The following is a 23,507-nucleotide window of genomic DNA, read 5'->3' as shown; positions in this document are numbered from 1 at the left end:
CGTATTTAACATAAGGAGCAATGTGCTGCCTAGTGCCCACACAGGCCAACTAGTGCTGTGGTGCAAGGGTGCGGTGCCTGCGTTTAGGACAGGATTGTTTTGTGCACAAAGGAGCCCCTTCCTGCACAAAAACAATCCTCTGCGCATTTTACTCTAAGTGTGCTGTACATGCACATGTAGAAAGAGAACAAAAACACGGAGAAATAAAGATATTTCTCCGTGTTATACCTCACCTGGGGGGAGTAGCATTTTGACGCATTCCCAGGTCTACCAGTAATGGTAATTCTGGGAATGCCCCAAAATTCATGGATAGATGCGAGAGGGGAGCACCCATGCTCCATCCATGGAACACCTCCCTGGGGCAGATTAATGCAAGGCAGCAATTTGTGCTGCATTGATTTACTCTACATTTATCAAACCATGCAGGGTCGCAAAAAGGTTGCCTTGTGTGGCATGATAAATCGAACTTAGTAGTTTTGTCATCCTTACGCCCCTTTGCGCTTCGCAAGGTCGATGCAACCTCAATGATAAATCTGCCCCTTTGTATATAGCCATACACAGTCCTCCTTGTCTTCCTTGATCTAGAGGCTTCGAAGAGAGCGGTTCCTGGTTCCTAGTAAGAAAGAGAGCAAAGGAATTACTAAATTTAGACATTCTCCAGGGTAAAGGTAAAGCGTAGAATATGTTGACAATATTTGCTATTCGCTGATTGGGGCCACATTGCTAGAGGAACCCATTGAAAGACTTCAAAGACTGGGTAATGTTTGTGTTCATTGTGCACAACACAATGCAATTAACATAACATGGTCAGTGACTTTATTTTAAATATAATTTTTGTTTTATTAATTTTCTATGGAAATTCCAACAAAGCGAGCAGTGCAAATGCTTCAATTACAGGTACTTCTTCTCCCATGTAAGCAATATACAGTTGTCGATGATGAGCATCGTCAAGCTTGACAGAATAACAGCAGAGGAAAGTACATGATAAGGAACAAAATACAACCTTGTCCAAATCTCTGAGCTAGTCACATATAAGGAAATCAGACAGGACAGGACAGGACCACACTTAGCTATCATATCACCTGTACATAGCGTCACACATCACACAGATGACACACCTCAGGACAGTGACTTTTTAAAATGAACAAGAATGGCTCTTTACAGATCATGCTGTGTGTTGAAATGACAGTCAATGCCTGAGAGTATGTGGAACTAGAATCTATAGAGATATTCATGACTGAATCTCATTTGTGAATAAAATATTATGAAGAAAGAGGAATCCTCCAAACTCGTAAACCGACAAAAAATGACACCTTTTTTCGTGTTTAAGTTATTTGGAGACAGGATCTACAAGCCCTGTTTATCTTGCATATCTTCTCTGTCAGTGAAAGGACTGGTACTAGGCACAGAAGGGATTGTGAAATAATTTGTATAATGGTCTGAATTAAGCTTAAAGTGTAGCAGATCTAACGAAAATTGTTTCTATGAAGTGAGACGAAATACGCGAATCAATTTCACTGAGGATAGACTTAAGTGGCCACAAGACGGTTGTGAACCTTGCACGTCATGACACATCCACAGAAATCACACTGGACTGCCTTCACTTCCCATTACCCTTTCCCCCTGCTGTCTGATCGCAACTACCAGTGTTCCTATCATGGGATTGGGAGTAGACAGAAGAGGGAATTGGGAACCCTCATCACTCATGCAAGAAGAAGATCTCAGCAGTATGAGTGCGTGGTGTGCATGACAGTTTTATAATTATTTATGTTTCTTTTTGTGCTTCTGCACATATTTGCATATTTATGAGAATCCAGGGAGGGTACAGACAGCAGAAGGATTCCCATCAGCAAAGTCTATTGCCACTATGTCCGAAGCCCCGAACGGGACTCCATCTGTGAAAGACTTGTGATATGCACCAAGGACCTTGCCTCTCATATTCTACTGCAAGCCCAGAGAGATATTTGACATACTGCAATCAGAGTGACAGGAGTGAGTGGACATGGGCACTTGCCGGCTAAGAAATTGATTTAAATCTCATTTCACATTGACCAGCAAATTTCCAAAGATAGTTGTGACCTTCTGGTGCTACCAAACTTTTAGTGTACTGTTGAAAGGTTCCACAACACTTTGTGTAAACTACTAAGCCACACAGTCGACTTTCTCTGCTTGCAAATGCTGATTATTTCCAACACAAACCCATGCATAATCACTTTATGAATGACTTCTAACATCCAGGGTTAAATTTTAGTAAGAATGGGAGATGCTGGACTAAGAGTTCCTGAGAAGCTTTACAGTGTGTCTGTAAGAAATGGCGGTCTCTAGTTGGCAGAGGTAGGCACCTTGCCCAAGTAGGGACCCTTACTCCTAGTCAGGATAAGGCAGTTACACAACTAGATTACGTGGATGAGGTAGCGAAGGCCCAAGGATTTCAAGGCTTTAGACAACACTTGAATAAGTGTAGTTATTTGGTGGATGGAGACACACTCGAAGCTCTGGACCTCTTGGGCTTCAGGGTTAGGGAAACAGTTTTGAAAAGTTGTGAGTGTGATCTCCACATAAGATTGGTTAAGTTTTCCCAGGATTAATATCCGTATTTTTCAGCTTTTGATATGAAGGACAAAGACATCTCGGTTTGCAGCAAAATTTCTTTATTTTGATTCATGAGATAAGGACAGCCGACACGTGTTTCGCCCCCTCTTGGCGAATTGCGCCGGGGCTTTCTCAAGGCTAAATTAGTTAATTCACGTCGAAAAATCCTTTTTTCAAGATTTATACATTGTCCGTGGTAAAACAATATAATTCTTCAGTAATAAAAGCATTTCTTTTTAGGCTAATGCCTACAATCCTAGAAACCTCCCGGCATGGCGATTCCTGGGTCAGGTCCTTCCGCCTGATTACTCCTGCTCAGCGCCTTGGTAGCTTGGCACAAGCAGACAGGCTTATCTCAGAGGCAATGTGTATAGCATTTGTACCAAACGACAGAGAAACACAAAGAAAATGCTACAAATGGACACCACACCTGTTTAGAAAAATGAAGTATCTTTATCTAAACCAAACAAGACCAAAACAACAAAAATGCAACATACATACATCAAGGTATCACTTCTAATACAATTATTGCAAAATTAAAGCTTGTAGAAACATATTGCTCCAACTGGGGTTATTACGGCATCATGACAGGCACAAATCCAAAGTGCGGCTCTGACCGCGAAGTGTGCGGGCCACGGCATCACATGGACCCCCAAGTAACAGTACCTTGGAATATGAAGTCAACTGACGGTGCACGGAATCACAGAGGTGAGGCGTAAATGAGCCAAGGCAAGGCTGGCTCCTTACTGCCATAGGTGAGGTGAGGTGTCGAGTCTAGGCTGGCAGGGGATGTGAGGCGGGAAGTCAACCGCATTGATGGTCGGCTCCGCGATGATGAGATGCAGGTGCTGTCGTCGGCAGGTGTCGGTGAAAGCGCTGTCATCGGGGAGGCCGATACCTTGCAGGCATTGGTGGACGTCGTAACAGCGATGCAGGCAGGGCATTGCGTCGTGCACTTCACGAGCGATGCCCACGACCTCGGTGCAGTTTGCGGCATTACTGGCGGTGGCGCTGATGGTGTTGGTGTTGTTTTTCTTGGGTTGCAGCACCAACCACACAATTTCAAGGGCCCAGGAACTGGAATTGACACCCTTTGGCAATAAGGAATCTAGAAGAGGAGTCCAGGTGCTGTTTAGCAAGCTGGAGGTGAAGCCTTTTTGTCCCTGAGACATCGGAACAGGAGGCAAGCTCTACTTCAAGCCCTTAGAGAATCTTCTTAAGCAGAATACCACACCAAGGCAAAAGTCCAGTCCTTTCTACTACCCACAGACAGAAGCAGCAACTGCAGACCAACCCAGTAAAACAACACATAGCAAAGCGCAGTACCCTTCTTGGTAGCTTTTCAGCCCTTCTTCTTGGCAGGGTCCTCTTCGTGCAGAAGCAATCCAAAGTTCTGGGGGTTAAGGTCTACTACTTATATCCCATTTTCTCTTTGTAGACTTTGTTTGAAGAGTCTCTGACCTCAGTTCTGTCCTTCCTGGTCCAGCTTCACTACAAGAGTTGCAGACAGCATTGTGCAGAGCAGACACAGACTATTCAGGTGCTAGTGAAAACACCTCCTGCTACTCTAAATGCAGAATGGTCTATTCAGCCTGGCTCTGTGTCACTCATGAAAGGCAAGGTTCACCTTACCCTCCCTAGTGGCTGTCTAGAGTGAATGCACATCCCCAGCTCCTGTCACTCCAAAACCAGCAAGTGAATACACAGGCAGAGGCCCACAGGATGGTTAAACAAGAAAATCCCCACTTTCTAAAACTGGCATTTTCAAACGCACAATTTAAAAACACCTTTCCTAAAAGTGTGTTATTTATTTTTCTAAGTTTAGGGAGCCTAAACTCCAAACCCCTTGTTTTTTCCCAGTTGAAAGTCCTGGCCAAGAGTTTTGGGGGGGGGGGGTCATTGCCAGTCTGGTCTCTCCTTGGCAGCATGGGTTTATCCCAGGTCGGAAAACAACGGCAACGGACCATATTAGACGGGTAATCACTTTATTTGATGTACATGCTGCTGAGGGGGGTCGGATGGCAATGATCCTCCTAGATGCCGAGAAGGCATTCGACTGTGTGACATGGCAGTTTTTGTGGGGGATACTGGAGCGGAGGGGTCTTGGCCCTAGGATAATTGAGGTCATCAAAGCTATGTATTTTGAACCTAGGGCCCGGATTCAGCTGATGTGGGGTAGCTCGGAAGAAATTTTAATATCTTGCGGGAACCGGCAGGGTTGGCCCTGCTCCCCAATACTTTTTGCCCTCTATATAGATCCCCTGATTCGTAGGATTTTAGGCTCCGAGGTAATCAATCCAGTAGTATGTAGGGGCCATGACACGAAACTTCTGGCATATGCTGATGATTTGGCTATAATAACTCCAAATCCAGATGCGGCAATGATAGCTCTTACGGATATGGCGAGGGACTTTGGCAACTATTCTGGCTACCGCCTAAATGAAAATAAAACTCAAATAGTTTGCACTAGCAATATGGTGAGACAGGATGGGAGGTGGGTCGATTCAACAATTTATCTAGGGATTAGGATAACTCCGGAAATTAATTCAATTATAGAAGAGAATTTTGCTCCACTGGTTTCCTCCATCATACAGGAGTTAAAAAGAATAGACCAGCTGCTATGATTCATATGTTTTTTCAATGTGGAAAGATGAGGGGAATATGTGTAGAGATTGAGAAGTTTTTGGAGGGCTGCTAGGTATCCATATTAACCTATCCCCTACCTTTATGATATCAGGCTTTGATAATAATCCTGCCCTCGATAGTGATAAGGAGGCCTTTGTGTTTATATGTCTAGCAGTCCTTCGGATCTTGGTGGCGGCTGGATGGAAGGACAATACTGCACCTATTTTTCAGGTGTGGCTAGCCAGGCTGTTAGGCATTCATAACATCGAGGCCGCTCTCTATAAAAGAAGGGGAAGGAGGAGTAGGGAGTGGGGCCTATGTGTCTGGGCTCCCCTTGCTATGTGGAGAGAGACCTCTTGATAGGTTATCTTTGTGTATATATATATATGGGCGAGCTGGATTCCCGGACGAGCCCCCGTCATTTTCCTGTCATTTCTTCGGAGGTTGTGCGGGTCAGGGGACCGGAGGGGACACTTTGCAAGGAGAAACTTACAGGACATTAGTGGATGCTAAGATGATAAGCCTCCGCCGCAACAAGCACCAAACCCCCCCCCCCCATCACTCACCTTCATGAAGCGCTGCATTCTGGGACCTGTAGTTTCGCTGCAGCCACCCAGCTTCAGGCGCAGTAGATTGAACACTCAGGAGGTGGGATTAGTGGCAAACCTATCCGTGTGTGGCAGGACTGTGTATAAAACTTTCATTTTGGCCCACACCCTGTTCATAGACTCTGGGCGCTGAGGAAGGCTAGATAATGCCGAAATGCATATGCCACTGAGAGTCACAGCTTCAATAAAGGTGTTTCCTGCCTCCCCCCTACTTGGCCTCTGCTTCTTTGTCCAAAGGAGTGTTCTGCATATATATATATATATATATATATATATATATATATATTCACTGAAAAAACCATAGGTTTCACACCAGTTATAGTTAGGAATTAGCATTTAAAAAACCTATTAAATTCACTGACAAAACCAGTTATAGTTAGCTGGAAATTTTACTGATATAAAACCAATGAAATTCCACGTTATAGTTAGTTGGACTCACTATAACTTGCGCGTGCAATGCACTGCTGATGACGTCACATATTACATCACTCATGACATGGTCAGTGACATCACTCATGACATCACTGATGACACCATCCAGTGAATATGTGTCTTTCTGAAAAATAAATATTAGTGAGTAATGTTTAAATATTTAAATATATATATTATTGTTTCACTTTGTTTATAAGTGGCTACATGTGTTGGTAAGTAGCTACATGCGTATGTATATGGGTTATTAGATGTTTCTCTTAGTATCAGTATGAGTGTCTATATGGTTTGGTGGGGGTATTACTTAGCACATAGATGCATGAGTGACTGACTCGCTGTTTGTATGTGTTTTGAAGACAGCATATGTGCAGGACTGTATGGATGGATGAGTGTGTATATGTGTTTGTTAGTGAGTGAATGACTGTCTCACTAGTGTCTTTATCAGTAACTACATATGTTTTAATCTAGTATATGTGAATATTGATGTATATAAGTGAGTATATGTGAGAGTAAGAGATTGTAAGAGTTCCTGTTTAAATAAGTATGTGTTTCTATAAGTGATTGTTTAAGAGAATAAATATGTGTAATTTTCAATACAAGTAAGGTGGAAGTGTGTGTATAACTCTATATTCAAATAAATGGATGTTCAATAGTTTATTTGCACGTGTGAGTATGTGTGTGAGTAACTTTTGGATGACTGTCGGTGTGTAACAGGATGTATAGGTGTATCACTTCATATGATAAGTGAGTATATGTATGAGTGACTATATAGAACTGTTGGTGAATGACTGGATGTGCATATAGATGGTGGAATTACTGAATTGCTTGTTGTAACTGATATGGGTATCTCCATTTTTTTTTAAATTTCAGTTTCTATTTTTGAATATGTGTTTCAAGGGTTACATTACAGTGAAAGGAGGTCTGTCACTATGTCACAAGGATGGTGTCATCAGTGATGTCATGAGTGATGTAATATGTGACGTCATCAGCAGTGCATTGCACGCGCAAGTTATAGTGAGTCCAACTAACTATAACGTGGAATTTCATTGGTTTTATATCAGTAAAATTTCCAGCTAACTATAACTGGTTTTGTCAGTGAATTTAATAGGTTTTTTAAATGCTAATTCCTAACTATAACTGGTGTGAAACCTATGGTTTTTTCAGTGAATTTCAAAGGTTTTTTAAATGCTAATTCCTAACTATAACTGGTGTGAAACCTGTGGTTTTTTCAGTGAATTTCAAAGGTTTTTTTAATGCTAATTCCTAACTATATAAGACCTGAAAGCCCACCAGGAATCTCCAGTATGCGCCAGGGGACTGCATTGCAGAGAGGTGTAATGAAGCCACAACCCTTTTTACACCTCTCTGCAACGCAGCCCCCGTGCATGTTTGAAGAGGGGAAACTAATTCCCCTTGCATACTGGGGCCCCTGGGGGCCTATTAGCCCACCTGGAACCTCCAGTATGCGCCTGGGGCTGCATTGCAGAGGTGTAATGAGACTATGCCCCTTGTTACACCTCTCTGCAACGCAGCCCACTGCCGCGTTTGCAGAGGGGGAACTAATTCCCCTTGCATACTGGGGGTCCCTGGGGTCAACTAGTCCACCAGGAGCCTCCAGTATGCACGAGGGAGCTGCATTGCAGAGAAGTGTAATGAGGCCACACCCTTGTTACACCTCTCTGCAATGCAGGCCACTGGCGCCTTTGCAGAGGGGGGACTAATTCCCCTTGCATACTGGGGGTCCCTGGATCATATCTGCCCAAACACCGATATTCCGAACGATTGTAAATGACTTTTCTTGAGAAACATTTGGATTTGGATTATCATGTCCTATACTTTGGAATTTTTGAAAGACTGACTTTGAGGATGCTATAAATTACTCAAGTCTGCCCGAATTGTGTGGGTAAAATTGATACCTAGTCACTTTTAATAAGAATATACTTATGTCTCGTCTAACATTTGGAAGAAATATCTAGTTATATGACAACGGGATACCGACATAACTTGAAGGAAATAAGAACGCCCTGAAGAAGTTCTGTTGTACAGAACGAAACGTTTCGGCTGGCTGTGGTACATAAACTTAAGGAAAATAAAAGCATTTGAATATACACCAAGATTCAGCGCTTCAATAAGTACTCTAAGTGATATGATTTGATTGGACTCATTGTGAAAGTGGTGCTGTGCCAAACTTTGGAATATTCTCCACTACTCTCTACTACTTACTCTCTCCCACTCTCTACTACTCACTCTCTACTGCTCTCTACTACTCACTCTACTACTTACTCTCTACTACTCTCTACTACTCAGTCTCTACTACTCACTCTCTACTACTCTCTACTACTCACTCTACTATTCACTATACTACTCTCTACTACTCACTCTGCTACTCTCTCTACTGCTCTCTACTACTCTCTACTACTCACTCTCTACTCTCTATTACTCACTCTCTACTCTCTACCTCTCTACCTCTCTACCTCTACACCTCTACCTCTCTACCTCTCTCTACACGCACACATATAGACATATATGCATATATATATGTGCATATGCATTTATATATATGTATGTGTATATATAAAAAAACAACTAAACATTTTTTTTTCTAATCAGCTACTTTTAAAACTGTCATTCTTTTTCCCCATGGTACACTCCCCGGTACGCTTACCGGTGCGCGTACCGGGCGCTCACCCCGCGAAAATCAAAAAAAAATTTTTTTTTTTTTTTTGCCCCGTGGGGCCCTTTTATGGCCCCCACATCAAACCTAGGGGGTCAAGGGGGGTCTACTCTGCCCCCTTATGGTCATTTCCCCCTTTGTTTTGGCCACCTCTTGTGTCTCGATCCTACCGAGACACAAGATGGCGGCCGCTCCGGACTGTTTAGAATGTTTACAGACCCCCCAGAGCCAATCAGCTTTCTCCGCGCAAGTCGCGTGACGCGCCCGGTGCGCGTACCGGGCGCTCACCCCGCGAAAATCAAAATTTTTTTTTATTTTTTTTTTGCCCCGTGGGGCCCTTTTATGGCCCCCACATCAAACCTAGGGGGTCAAGGGGGGTCTACTCTGCCCCCTTATGGTCATTTCCCCCTTTGTTTTGGCCACCTCTTGTGTCTCGATCCTACCGAGACACAAGATGGCGGCCGCTCCGGACTGTTTAGAATGTTTACAGACACCCCAGAGCCAATCAGCTTTCTCCGCGCAAGTCGCGTGACGCGCCCGGTGCGCGTACCGGTGCGCTTACCGGAGCGCTGCTATAGATATATATATTTTTTTGAACCTTAATTACTCAAAATCCACTGGAGCACATATCTTGAGACATAGCAAAGGCACATCAGGCTACCAGTCCCTACAATTTTGCCAAGTTTGGTGGAAATCCATTCAGCCGTTCGGGCTAAAAGTGAAATCGACCGCCCTATGGAAATTAACATGGGGAAAACGCGTTTTGGGACCCCCCTTTTATCTCGGCCCCCGCTTGACGAATCCCCCCCAAACTTTCAGGGAAGGACCGGACCGCCATGAGACCATTTTCCTGAAAATTTCAGGCAGATTCGTCAACCGGCGCCAAAGTTATTCAAAATAGAATGTTGAGATTTAACATTGAAAATTATCCTAACTATAACTACCTACTGGCGACCGCCAGTAGGTAATATATATATATGTATATATATATGTATATATATATATATATATATATGTATATATATATACGTATATACATATACATACATACATATATATATATATATAAATTCATCTCCCTCATTTTATCCTATTCATCATATTAAGTAATTATTAACTATTAATATATCATGTATTTCTGGTGATTTGTGGATTCCTAACTAATCTTATTTTTTGATACTGTGTTGATGAAATGTAAATTTTTTATTGACTCAATGTGCTTCATTTAATGTACCAGGTATAAGAATTAATAATTAAAAAAAATGAAAGTTACACTTGTAAAATGTTACAAGGCAGCTCCACTGATAGCTTATGGGAGAGCTTGTCCCTGCAATAGTGCAAAATGACATACACAGTATTTCACTAGCAGGACATGTAACACACACCTGTCCATGTCCCATTCACATACACTACACCCTGCCCCTGGGGGGTACCTTGCGCCTACCTTAGGGTAAACTAACATAGTAAAAGGGAAGGGCTAGGCCTGGCAAGTGGGTGCACTTGATAGGTTGACATGGCAGTTGACAACTGCGTGCGTAGACACTGCAGTGGCAGATGTGAGACACATTTGAAAGGCTACTTGTGTGGGTGACACAACCAGTGCTGCAGGCCCACTAGTAGCATTTGATTTACAGGCCCTGGGCACACACAGTACACTTTACCAGGGACCTACCAGTAAATTAAATAGGCCAATCATGGATAACCAATCATAATTACAATTTATGCAGACAACATTTGCACTTTGGCACTGATCAGCAGTGGTAAACTGCCATGAGTGCTACCTCCAACAAAAACAGAGTCAGAAAAATAGGAGACAAAAGGCAAAGAGTTTGGGGCTAAACCTGCAAAAAGGGGTAGGTCTAACAGTGTCCAATTAAAAAAAAGATGAACAGGTCCAATTTGGAGTGAGGGTGAAATTTTTGAAATATTTATAAGCTCTTTAAATATATCCAAGCACTGAAGTCTATCTTGATGTACATGTTAAGTTAACAGTTTTATAAAGCGCACAGCTGCCCCAGCGAAGGGGCGTCCCGGCGCTGGCCATGAAGAGGGCACAAACAACATATATCAAACTGAAAAGTAGCGATAAAACCTATGACCAACTATAATGAAGGGAAGAGAAAGGTCTTGATAGCTTTCCTAAAAACAAGTAGACAGTCAATAGCACAAATATGTGCGGGCAGGGAATTCCAGAGCTTGGGTGCGAGGTAGCCAAAAGAGAGTCCACCCACCCGGGAAAGCCTAACTCTAGGCACAACCGCCAGATGTTGCTCGGCGGAGTGGACGAGATGGAATGTAGGGGGTAAGCATGTTGCCCAACAGGGCAGAGCTCGAGGATTTCAAGATCTTAAACGATAGACAAAGTGTCTTAAAGTGAATACGCTTTTCAGTGGGAAGCCAATGCAGCCTCCGGATAGTGCTAGTGGCAGAGCAAAAACGTGGAAGACCCACCAGAGCTCTGGCCGCCGCATTTTGGACACGCTGCATTCTGAGTATTTCCGCCTTATTTGCCTCCTGAAGAAGGGAGCTCGCATAGTCCAGGCAAGATAGGATAGTAGCCTGAACAATCAGTTGTCGTATTGGTGAATCAAAATGCTTCAAAATGGGTCGAAGGCCTCGCAGATTGCCAAAACACATGGCAGTGACTTGCTTTGTATGAGCTTGAAAAGTGAGAGATGAGTCCATCAGGACTCCGAGATTTTTTACCACTCTCTTGGGCGTAGGTATTGCCCCCAGGGCAGTAGGCCACCACTGCTCGTTCCACAATTTGACGTTTTTTCCCACCAACAGAATCTCAGTTTTTCCAGCATTTAATTGCAGGCAGCTGGCCGCCATCCATTCTGCTACCACAGTCATACCTTCTTTAAATCTAGAAGCAGAAGGGAAGGAACCTTCAGCCAAGGTTATAACAAGCTGCGTGTCGTCAGTGTAGGAGACCATAGTAAGGTCCCATTGCTTGGCAACCGCAGCCAGAGGCTGGACGTAAAGATTGAAGAGCGATGGACTCAAGGCCGAACCCTGGGGAACTCCCTGATCGATAGAGTGGATCTGGGAGGAAAAAGGGGGAACAGAAACTCTGAAAGATCTATTGGCCAAGAAGGACCGTAACCATTCCAGGGCCAGGCCCCCTATCCCTGCCTCCTCAAGCCTCTGAAGTAGCACCGTGTCAAAGGCGGCGCTGAGGTCTAACAAGAACAGCGATGCACTTTGACCAGTATCCATGATAGACCGCAGGTGCTCAGTTGTGGCCAGAAGGGCAATTTCCGTGCTGTGGCCCGGACGGAACCCATTCTGAGAGGGATCCAGAATGTTATTGGAATTCACAAACTGAGTTAGCACGTTGTTAACATGTGCCTCTGCGATTTTGGCTACCCAAGGAAGGAGGGATATAGGTCTGAAATTCTCTGGTTTGGTGGGATCCAGTAGGACCAGGTTTGTGTGTATAAAATGTTGTGAGTGGAGGGTACCTGAGTCTGGATATATCCCTCTGTGCTCCTTTTGTGTATGGATTGGTGGGATCCAGTGCCATTTTTTTCAAGATAGGGGAGACCCATGCCTGTTTCCAGGGGGCCGGAACAATCCCAGTTGAGAAAGAAGAGTTGATTATTTTGCAGAGTGGATTCATAAAAATGGAAAGGGATTCCATAAATTGCGATGGCTGCAAAGGGTCCAAAGGGGAGCCAGTTTTGATTTTGCCGCTCAGCCGAATACATTCCTCCTCTGAAAGGCATGGAATTGTTGCCAGGGAGACATTGGACCCCCCGCTAGACCTCACAGGGGTGGGGAAGGTGGAGGGATTAGGAAAGGATTGATAAATGGTGCGAACTTTTTCAACAAAGAAGGTCGCTAGCTCATCGCAGTGATGCGTAGATGATATAATAGGTGTATCCGCTTTCCTAGTACTAAGGTCTTTAAGGATTTTAAAAATGCATTTAGTTGGATTGGGGCTAGACCTGATCTCATTTGCATAATAGGCCGCACAAGCTTCACAGATCGATCTGTGATAGTGTTTGATTTTCACCAGATAGCACAGCTTTTTCTAAGGCTCATAATCTTTCCTCCAGTCTCGTTCTGCCTGTTTGCATGCTTTCCTTAAAGCAGTTAGGAAATCATTAAACCAGGGGCAGTAGTGGAAGTACGCCCCTTAACCCATTTAGCTGGGATTAAGGTGTCTAGACCCTTCTTGATCCAGTCACAGAACAAACCGTAGTCTAGGTTGTTGTCTAGTGGGTTGGTATTGAGGAAAGAGTATGAGGAAGGCTGGCAATTAGTACATGGGTGATTTGCCACATGGGTGATGCTGTGATCCGAGCGTGAAACTTGCCGTCTCGGATTATAATGTCAATAAAATCACTGTGGTGCATTAAGCACGTGCTTTACAAATAAGTGTGAGAGAGAGGTGATGCTGCATATATAACAGAACCATGTGCATTGAGTCATTTGAAATTAGTTTATAAAAAATAGAATGTGTGAAGGGCAAATAGCAACGTGCAATTGGAACATTACAGAGCCATCAGGTCTAGACACATATTATTATTATTATTATTACATTTCTTATATAGCGCCAGAATCGACCCCCGAAGGGGTATCTCCGCGCTTGCCTTGGGAATCCGTCCTGGTTTTTCCCTGTAAGATAGCCCCTACAGGGCATCCCCAAGGTGAAAGCCAGGCATCCCGCCGCGGCGGGCCGTTGTGGAGATTAAGCAAGCTTAATGCCCAGAGTTGCAGAGTGTGAACCCATGATTAGGTCAGGCACCGAAGCGAGAATTATCGAGTCCGTGGACATTTGAGCTCAACACCCTGCCGCGTCGGGAATCGAACCCTGGTCCCGGGTCTGACCTCTGCTTCAGGGTCTGCCTGCTCTAACCAGTGAGCCACACTTCTCCATTAGGCATTCATGACTTATTTGGTTGCGCATCGGAGGGTAAATGGGGTTGCTGTAACAAGAACCTCAAATGGCATGTCCCTTTTCCTCCAGGGATGCTGATCCCAGCTGAAATCCTTTTTTTTAGTTCAGAGTGTTTTTATTGAAAAATATACAATACAATACAGTACAGTAACGATGCAGGGCAATGGATATAATCACACCTGGCTCGGAGTCCCCGGACTCCAGCCCGAGAATGCACTCACTGGGTGAGATCTCACACACACCCCCTCTACTACTGCCTCTCATCTGGTGTGACCTGCAGGTCAAGAGCCTCCGCGAATATATCCCAGCATTTCAATCTGGCAACGCGCGTTAGTAACTTAAACTGTTTAAATGTAACACTTGTTTGTTTCTTTTGCATAGAAATAGAAACATTGCGGAACTATGTTGTATACAAAAAAGTTTTTTTGTACTTTACTTTAGAGTAATTTAATACATTTGGCAACAGTGAAATACCTGATGTTGTGAATTGATCTATTTCTAGGACTTCCTCATCCTAAAGTAACTTGGTCCAGAAACGATGGAACTCTGGGAAACCAGTCTTTTGTACTGGCCAACGGGACCCTTCTTCTTAAGAATATTTCATCTGAAAGGGAAGGGATGTACACCTGCAGAGCAGCCAATGCACTTGGAAATGCAGTAGCGGTCTCCCACCTCCGCATATCTGGTAAGCATCCAAGCCTTTGGGAGTGACAGATCACTTGTGTGCAGTGTTGTAATGCGTTTGATTTTTATACCACTCTTCAGCAAATAACAGAGGCGGAAAGGTCAAGATGGCGCTTTGACAGTATATTACAGGACTGCACAAAGCAAAATCAGACACAGTGGGAATCTCTGTTGAGTAAATGAACATTAAATCAGCAGCTCTGTTTAATGATCACCGAGGCTTTCCTCTGATGGAGCAACTCCCACTCCTTCACTCCTCTACAACATCTGTCAGATTGCTTTGCCAAGTGTTTGTTTGAATGGTGCCTCTTTATCATTGAAACCTGCTCCTGTTTCACACATTGTTAGTTCTATCTCTCTCAGCAATCCAGACATAATATGTGTTAAATTACATGCCAATGGACCATTCATTTCTTTTAACCATTCATCACTGTCGCCTATAAGCTGTTCACTTACCTGGCAACGAGGTACTAGCCAGGATCGCTCTTTCAAAGATGATCATTTTGCCTCGCTTTCTGTAGTTCTTTGCAAACATGCCAATAGTAATCCCTGAAAGAACGTTCAGAGCACCTTACTTGCCAATGGTAGACTTAATTTGGGGTGGTGGTATATGCAGAATGATATTACGGAAGATGCAAGGGCCAATGGGGAAGGGCTCTGTGGGGGCTTGTAATTGTGAATCTTGTTACCTGGCCACACAACTTCAGTGGCTGGTTAATTGGTTCATTAAAGGGAGATCAAAAGAATACGCTTATGTGAGGTGCTCAATTGTGAATGTAGTGAAGCCAAAGGCATTATTTGAAATGAATGGATAGAACTCACTAAAAACATCCTGTGCAGACTCTGCTGGTGTTGATGCTTCCAGAACAACAAATCAGACAACAACTATGCAGATTTATCAAGGTGGTGCTGTCCAACATTTGAGAAGTAGCGAAGACATGTAGAAAATCCAAAATCCTGTTTGGTCGAACATAAATTTCTCTAAATAAACATTAGCTCAACTTATCGGTAGTTAAGCCAAGGAGCAGCCAAACTAAACTTAGAGTTAATGTATTAAGTATTTAGCTATACCAAAACAATTAAAAAGTCAAAACACAACATCATTAACATCCCATAATACATTTCTAAAAATCAAGAAACATTAATATGAAAATAACACAAATATGATTCGAATCCAATCTGGGAACGAGAAGATTGGAATTCAAAAAATGTAAAGTTAAAATAGAAACAACACAGCATTTATGGGTGCAGTTGACCGGGATCTAGGCACAAGTTGAGGCCTGTCATGATGCACCGGATGCTGGTTAAGTCTAGTTGGTCACTCAGGTCAAAGAGTTTACCTTCCACCCTAATAATTTTTTTATGTATGTAGAAATCTACAAGTGATGCATCTGACTAAATCCTCTCAAAGTCGGATAGCCATTGGATGATGTCCTGATGATGATCTTGATGGTAGTAGCTCAACTTTGGAAAATTCGGACTTAGCACCTGCAGAAGTCTGTTCACCAGCCGGATACTTTTTGTACCCCCAAATAATCTTTATTCGGTTAAAAAAAAACCATAAAGGATGCAAGTTTATACATTTTATACATGTCAGTTAAAAAACAAATGCACATACACTCCCACACATGTCAACATTTTGAATATCAATTCAATTAATAGTGCGTATCATAAAATATATAAAAATAGATTTCAGTTATAAATATAAAACGCATTGATTCAGGCAGTGAAGCCAAAATATCATGTTCAACTATTAATGAGACGTACATTCGAATCATTGATTGGTAAAGAACAGGTGCGACGGAGGTATTATGTATACTTTCCAAAGCTGGTTCATCATGCATATGCATAAAAAGAACAAAATTAAAATAGGTAGTAAATCAATCAACTCAGGGTTAAAATGTCAAGCCCTTCCCCTTGCTTACTACCGTAAGTTTAAAGCAAATAAATATCTACTTAGACTGAATACAATTGGCTGGGCTTTGCCAGTCCTTAAAATTCTTAATGCTCCTGAATATTTTCTGATTCCCATATTATGACAGATAGGTTTAATCAATTTTTTCCTTAATATGACGTATGCTGGACCCAAAAATAATTTATGTGAGTAATTTTCTACAGTATTTTGTGAACATAGAGTGCAGTAAACATCTCTGCTATCAGCATTATTGCATGACCATTTAGATGTGTTGCATTTCATCTGGAGGATATCAAACGGAACTTCATATACAATGACTTAGCTAATTGTGGTTGCACTTCGTCCAGATATGGTTCGAAAATAGGAGATGATTTTACATATAGAAACTGCAATGTCAGCCTTCCTATTTTAGGGCAATGGTGGATGCTACTTTGTATAAACATCCAATAAGAGCTTTTCAGGACCTTTTTTGAATGAATTGTCAGAAGAATGGGGAGAGAGTCTGACATAGCTCCTTCATCCTACATGAGAGAGACAACCATGTGAACCCTGGATGGGAGACAGAAATTAATGGGACATTGGCAATAAGTCTAAGCCAGAACATTTGCTCTCAGGTAGCAGCTACACTTTGCTTGTCCATCAGAGGTGTTCGGAGAATCTGTCTTGGGGGACATCTGTTAGCACTAATAACAGGCATTTGTAATTCAATCGGTCTCGCATTTGTAAAAATCAGAGCGACTGACGTTTTTAATGACAATTGTTAGAACTGGCTATTTCTGGTTGGCGAAGGCTGATGCCAAAGCCAGGCAGAAACCACCATTCTAGTCAGGGCAAGGGAGTCACAAGCCAAGATAACCCCTGCTCACCCCATTGGTAGCTTGGCACGAGCAGACAGGCTTATCCCGGAGGCAATGTGTAAAGCATTTGCCCACGCACACAACAGCAACAACATCCTAGGCACACCACAAAAGGAACTCCACACAAGGTTATATAAAAATAACTTTTGCATTGTCAAAACACATCAGATAGTAATCACACAACATACATTCTGCCAACTGGCATGGGCAATATTCACAAGGGATTATTTACATCAGGACAGGGCCACTGTCAGAATCAGCACTTAGTAGAACTAGAAATACTGTTAGAAATAGCACTTTGAACATATAACAATCAGAAGTTTCACACATGATGCATAGAACATTCAGAGGTGTAGGAAAGACACATGATGTATAAACATACATTCAGCGGTGTAAGAACAAGGCACATGACGCATCAAAACACATTCAGAGGTGCCGGAAAGACACATGATGCCTAAAACATTCAGAGGTGTAAAGGAAGGAAACACATGATGCATACACATACATTCAGCGGTGTAAGAACAAGGCACATGACGCATCAACCACATTCAGAGGTGCAGCACAGGAAAACACATGATGCATAAAAACATTCAGAGGTGTAGGTAAGACACATGATGCATAAAACACATTCAGAGGTGTCACAGGCATAATGGTATAGCACATTACGCATAACTCACATTTGGGCCTAACTCGTAAAAATACAGTAGGCAATCTCTCACTAGTCTAAACACATTAGACTCCCCCCCTAAGCATAACTCACATTTAGGGGCGTAACTCACATAGTGAAATAAACTCTCACTAGCATAAACCTACATAGGTAAAATAACCTCACAATCACATTGCACAAACATCACCTTAGGCAATTACTATCAAAAACATAGTAAAATCACATTGCGCAGAAATCACATACCAGCCCCCTGGCCAACTGGCCATCCAACAAGGGGACTCAAAAAGCCCTGTGTCCAGAATGTCAGGGCGCGCTGCCAAAGCAGCGCCAGTCAGGGGTACGCCACCGGCGCAAAACCTAAACGTTGCAGCTGCCCACTAATTGTTGGGCAGCTGAGGACAATCCCAAGTGCCTAAACGGTGCAGCTGCCCACTAATTGCTGGGCAGCTGGGAAATAACAAAACTGCAGCATGGGCTCTCAGTAGCCCTTCAAGCAAATTGCACCACATGTTGGAGCCCACAGGCTCTGGCATCAACTAGGCCCCTCAGGAGCCTCTCTGGGCTCAAGCACACTCCTGGCCGGCGGAAGCACTCTGACCCTCTCAAACACTGGAGCCCTCTGCACTCTGAAAAGGCTCACAAGGCCTTGGGACCCCCGCGGGGTCCTTTTAAAACTACGTCTAAATTGGAGCGGCCCACTGGCACACGGGGCCACTCTGATACAGTGCCTCAAACCGGCACCAACAGCAGTCTCACGGAGCCCCCCCCAGCCCTTTATACTCACCGGGCTGTTCTTCGGCGGGGCTCCTCTGCTCTGGGAGGCAGCGGCGTCTCTCCTGCGGGGCTTCCTGGAACTCCTGGGAGCCCCGCACTGCCATCGGCGGCCTCGGCCGCCATCTTCGCCTCACCCGGGCCCCCTCCTCGGGTCCAGGGCTCTCTCTCTCCACAGGCCGCGACTCTGCAGACGAGCCCCGCAGATGCCCGGGAGTCAGCCAATGGCAGTGCGGCTCCCGGGACAGCCCCTAATGATGCTGTAGCCTCAAACCAATGGCTTCACGGCTCGGATGATGACGCTGCGGCGCTGGGACCAGTCCCAGCGCGGCGTTTGTGAGGGGGCTCGACTCCCTCGACCAATGGGAGAGCAGCGGGCTCGATCTTCATCTCTGAAGCGCCGGCAAGGTACGGCGAGATCGTGGGACGATTTACGGCCCCCTGGCAGCGGAAAACTTTAGCGGCAGCAAGGTTTTGGGGGTGCTGGCCAACGCTAGGCCGCCCTCAGGGTCACAAATGTGGTATTAGGGCAGAATTCACGAGGGGAGGCACCACAGACCTCCGACCCTCGCAAACCGCGTGCCGATGAGCACACCGATCTAAACCCTCAAGCAGCAGTTGACAAACTCACGCTCCAGGCAAAAAAATAAAGCGCTACCAGGCGCTTAGGGGAACAAAAGTCCAGCAACAGGTCCTTTAGGAGTCCAGGACACCAGCAGTCCAGGACATAAGGTGGAGCACAGCAGCTCCCAGAAGGAAAGTCCATCAGATATCCAGGGGCTGGACAGGGCCCAGGGAGGCAAGCCTTCCCCTGGGCCCAAGCAGCAGCACGCCCCTGGCAGGATTCAAGTTGGGAACAAGAACATTTTGTAAGGGGACACAGCCCCTTTTTATACCATAAAATCCTTTGTCTAGCAGGGTGCAGGCAATGTGAGAACCAGCTACAATTGGTTATAGGAAACTCCTTTTACTGGCCTGGCTGGGGACATCAGACCCACCACAGGGGGTGGAGCCAGCATTGTGTGGGGAAAGCCCAGCCCTATTCAGGCCCAGGTGCACCCCTCACCTCAGCATGCTAATCACTCCACTCACCACCGGGGCAGACCCACCCAGACTCTTGGAGCCAGGCTCACCAGCCAGCTTCAGCCAATCACCTGCCAGACACAAATTACACAAACATGCCAACTTCTAGAAGTGGCACTTCCGCACTAGACACGTTCATGCCGCATACATCATTGCGCAGCATTCAATCTCACGAGTTCGCTCATACCAAACTGGACCCTGCACTCCCCAAACATCAGTAACTACCATGGTCATACATATTCCCCATGCATTCCTATGGGAGGGCAGGTCACTCTCACCACACGCACAGAGAGCTCACGCACTTTACACTGTAGCACAGTGAAAAAGTGCGCAGAGGCCTAAAATCAACAACACCAGGTCGCAGAACCAGGCTAGGAAAAAGCAAAACGTTTCGGGGTGAACCTGCCTAAAGGGCCAGGTCCAACAACCCCCTTCCAGCCAAAACGCAGGGTAGACCAATCACTCCACTGATGGGCTTCCCTGCTTTGGGCGACAAAACATGGACACGGGCCCGCACGGCAGGGACACCCTCCAGTTTTTCGCTACTCTGAACCCACATGTATTTCTCTCAATAAGAGCTTTATGGCACAACTAGGATACCCCACTGGTATTCTCTAGTCATCCACGGCCAGGACCAGGCCCTAGGCCCTCCAAATGTCACAGGTCCTGTCCAATCCACAGAGTGGGGGCAGTAACCCCTGGCACACAATAGCCATTCTCCACTATCCCTCTCAGTGTAGCTACAACTACCACTGATCCTTCAACCTAGGGTCCGCACCCTCAGGCTGACCAGAGGTCACGGGCAAGAATGCCCCACCCTACCTCTACTTCTAGGGTTCCGCACCCTCCCAGGGAAGCACCCACCAGAACACAACTCTCCCACCAGATCAGGACCTCTCTCCATCATTGGTCTACCACCTGGGATCTGGAAACGATTTCACTTCGGAGGTACAAAGCACACAGCACAGTCCCTCTTCAAGCAGGTGGGGGGACACAGCACACAGCAAAGTCCCCTTTCCTCTACCTTAGTTGAAACAACAAACTGCAGGTGAGCCCCAGATCACACAGCAAGGGCAGCCCCCTTAGTCTCTTCAGCTGATCTACTTTGGCAGAGATTCCTTCTTGACCTGGAAGTTTCCTAATCTCCCAACTAGGATCTAAACCCTCAGGTTGCACCAGGGTCAGAAGTACACCGTCCCTCTGCACCCCCTTCCAGAGTTCTGCACCCTCCCACTTTGGAGCGGTACCCCTGGAAGCCAAAACCGGTCAGGACACTGATTACAGATGCCCTTCCCTCCAGGTCAGGCTGAACCTGAACCTGGCCTCCCCCCTCCTCGGGGAACGACCCCCAGAGGCCCCACAAATGGCCAAGCACTCTAGACGGTCAAATGCCTAGCGAACCAGGACTTCTGCACCCTCCACTTAGGAGCCGTACAGCCCAACACCAGGACCACCGGAGTTCTGGTTACAGACACTCCCCGTCCTCTAGACACGGGAAGATCCTCCTCAAATGACCTGTATGTACAGCCTAGGCCCCTGACCTGGCGATCCTCCAGGCCCTGAGATAGGGTTTCGGGCCAAAGTGGGACACACCGTCCCACGCTCACTCCGCCTCCACTGAGACAGGGCGTGAGCCCCTACACCCCTATCATCCTACTGGGAGCCTAGCTGGGCTACACATGAACCTCTTCCCCTACACAGGATCATCAGATACACAAGCCACTACTTTTAGATTCACTCCCTAATGCCTCTGCAAGACATCTAGCACACCGCCAGATGTCCACCTTCTTATCCAGTGCCTCTGCAGGACCTCCTGCACACCACCAGAGGTAGACCTCCCGTGCAAGCTCCTTTTATCACAAAAAAAACTCACACCAACTCCTCCAGTTCAACACACCACTCATCCACACACTCCCCCTCCAGACTGGTGAGACAGTTCCTCACTGACCCTGACTCTCAACCTGTACCCCTCTTACTGAGCACCAGGCACCGTACTCTGGGAACTGGGGATGGGACTTCATACACTGGACATATTTTAGCTGCCACCACTGGATCCTACCTTACTGGGGAATCCACACACACACACACACACTACATTCAGGGGATAACCACCCTCCCGAGCTAGCCATTTCTCCTCCACACTCCCTCTCTTTCATCTACCCACACAGGGACAGGAACAGGGATTGGGCACTGGACCCAGCAAGGGATTCCTTATCTATGGGAACCTCCCCCTCTACTGGCGTCCCGCCCTGTCATTTTCTCTCATCTGCCACTAAACATAAAAGCGCAGGAACACCATTTGAAAATTACACTCGAGGAAAAACAAAATCATAAACAATAGTCCCAAATATGCGACTATCTAAAATATGCAGAGATTTGTAATGTAGCCAGTTGTCGCTGTGGTACTGCGCAAACACAAGTCCTAATCCTCACCGCTGTCCAAAAATGTTAGAACTGGCTATTTCTGGTTGGCTAAGGCTGACGCCAAAGCCAGGCAGAAACCACCATTCTAGTCAGGGCAAGGGAGTCACATGCCAAGATAACCTCTGCTCACCCCCTTGGTAGCTTGGCACGAGCAGACAGGCTTATCCCGGAGGCAATGTGTAAAGCATTTGCGCACGCACACAACAACTACAACATCCTAGGCACACCACAAAAGGAACTCCACACAAGGTTATAACTTTTTTATTGTCAAAAACATCAGATAGTAATCACACAATATACATTGTGCCAACTGGCACGGGCAATATTCACAAGGGATTATTTACATCAGGGCAGGGCCACATGGGCCACTGTCAGAATCAGCACTTAGTAGAACTAGAAATACTGTTAGAAATAGCACTTTGAACATATAACAATTAGAAGTTTCACAAATGATGCATAGAACATTCAGAGGTGTAGGAAAGACACATGATGTATAAACATACATTCAGCGGTGTAAGAACAAGGCACATGACGCATCAAAACACATTCAGAAGTGCCGGAGAAACACATGATGCCTAAAACATTAAGAGGTGTAAAGGAAGGAAACACCTGATGCATAAACATACATTCAGCGGTGTAAGAACAAGGCGCATGACGCATCAAACCACATTCAGAGGTGTAGCACAGGAAAACACATGATGCATAAAAACATTCAGAGGTGTAGGTAAGACACATAATGCATAAAACACATTCAGAGGAGTCACAGGCATAATGGCATAGCACATTACGCATAACTCACATTTGGGCCTAACCGGTAAAAATACAGTAGGCAATCTCTCACTAGTCTAAACACATTAGACTCCCCCCCTAAGCATAACTCACATTTAGGGGCGTAACTCACATAGTGAAATAAACTCTCACTAGCATAAACCTACATAGGTAAAATAACCTCACAATCACATTGCGCTAACATCACCTTAGGCAATTACTATCAAAAACATAGTAAAATCACATTGCGCAGAAATCACATACCAGCCCCCTGGCCTACTGGCCATCCAACAAGGGGACTCAAAAAGCCCTGTGTCCAGAATGTCAGGGCGCGCTGCCAAAGCAGCGCCAGTCCGGGGTGCGCCACCGGCGCAAAACTTAAACGTTGCAGCTGCCCACTAATTGTTGGGCAGCTGAGGACAATCCCAAGCGCCTAAACGGTGCAGCTGCCCACTAATTGCTGGGCAGCTGGGAAATAACAAAACTGCAGCATGGGCTCTC

At 45.2% G+C, this 23,507-nt stretch overlaps 1 protein-coding gene across 1 annotated transcript in view; it reads left to right on the top strand.

Moving 5' to 3' along the window:
• Positions 1 to 23,507, top strand: part of ADAMTSL3 (ADAMTS like 3) — a 2,358,716-nt gene that overhangs the window by 2,134,090 nt on the left and 201,119 nt on the right. The window contains exon 24 of the mRNA XM_086958228.1: positions 14,340 to 14,522. Coding sequence (XP_086814354.1) covers positions 14,340 to 14,522 — 183 coding nt within the window. The remainder of the gene's footprint in view (positions 1 to 14,339; positions 14,523 to 23,507) is intronic.

The sequence above is a fragment of the Lissotriton vulgaris genome, chromosome 2_1 (assembly GCF_964263255.1).
Source record: "Lissotriton vulgaris chromosome 2_1, aLisVul1.2, whole genome shotgun sequence".
NCBI classification, from domain to species: domain Eukaryota; kingdom Metazoa; phylum Chordata; class Amphibia; order Caudata; family Salamandridae; genus Lissotriton; species Lissotriton vulgaris.
Note: the sequence above shows the minus strand (reverse complement) of the source record. Positions and strands in the feature narration are given on the sequence as shown.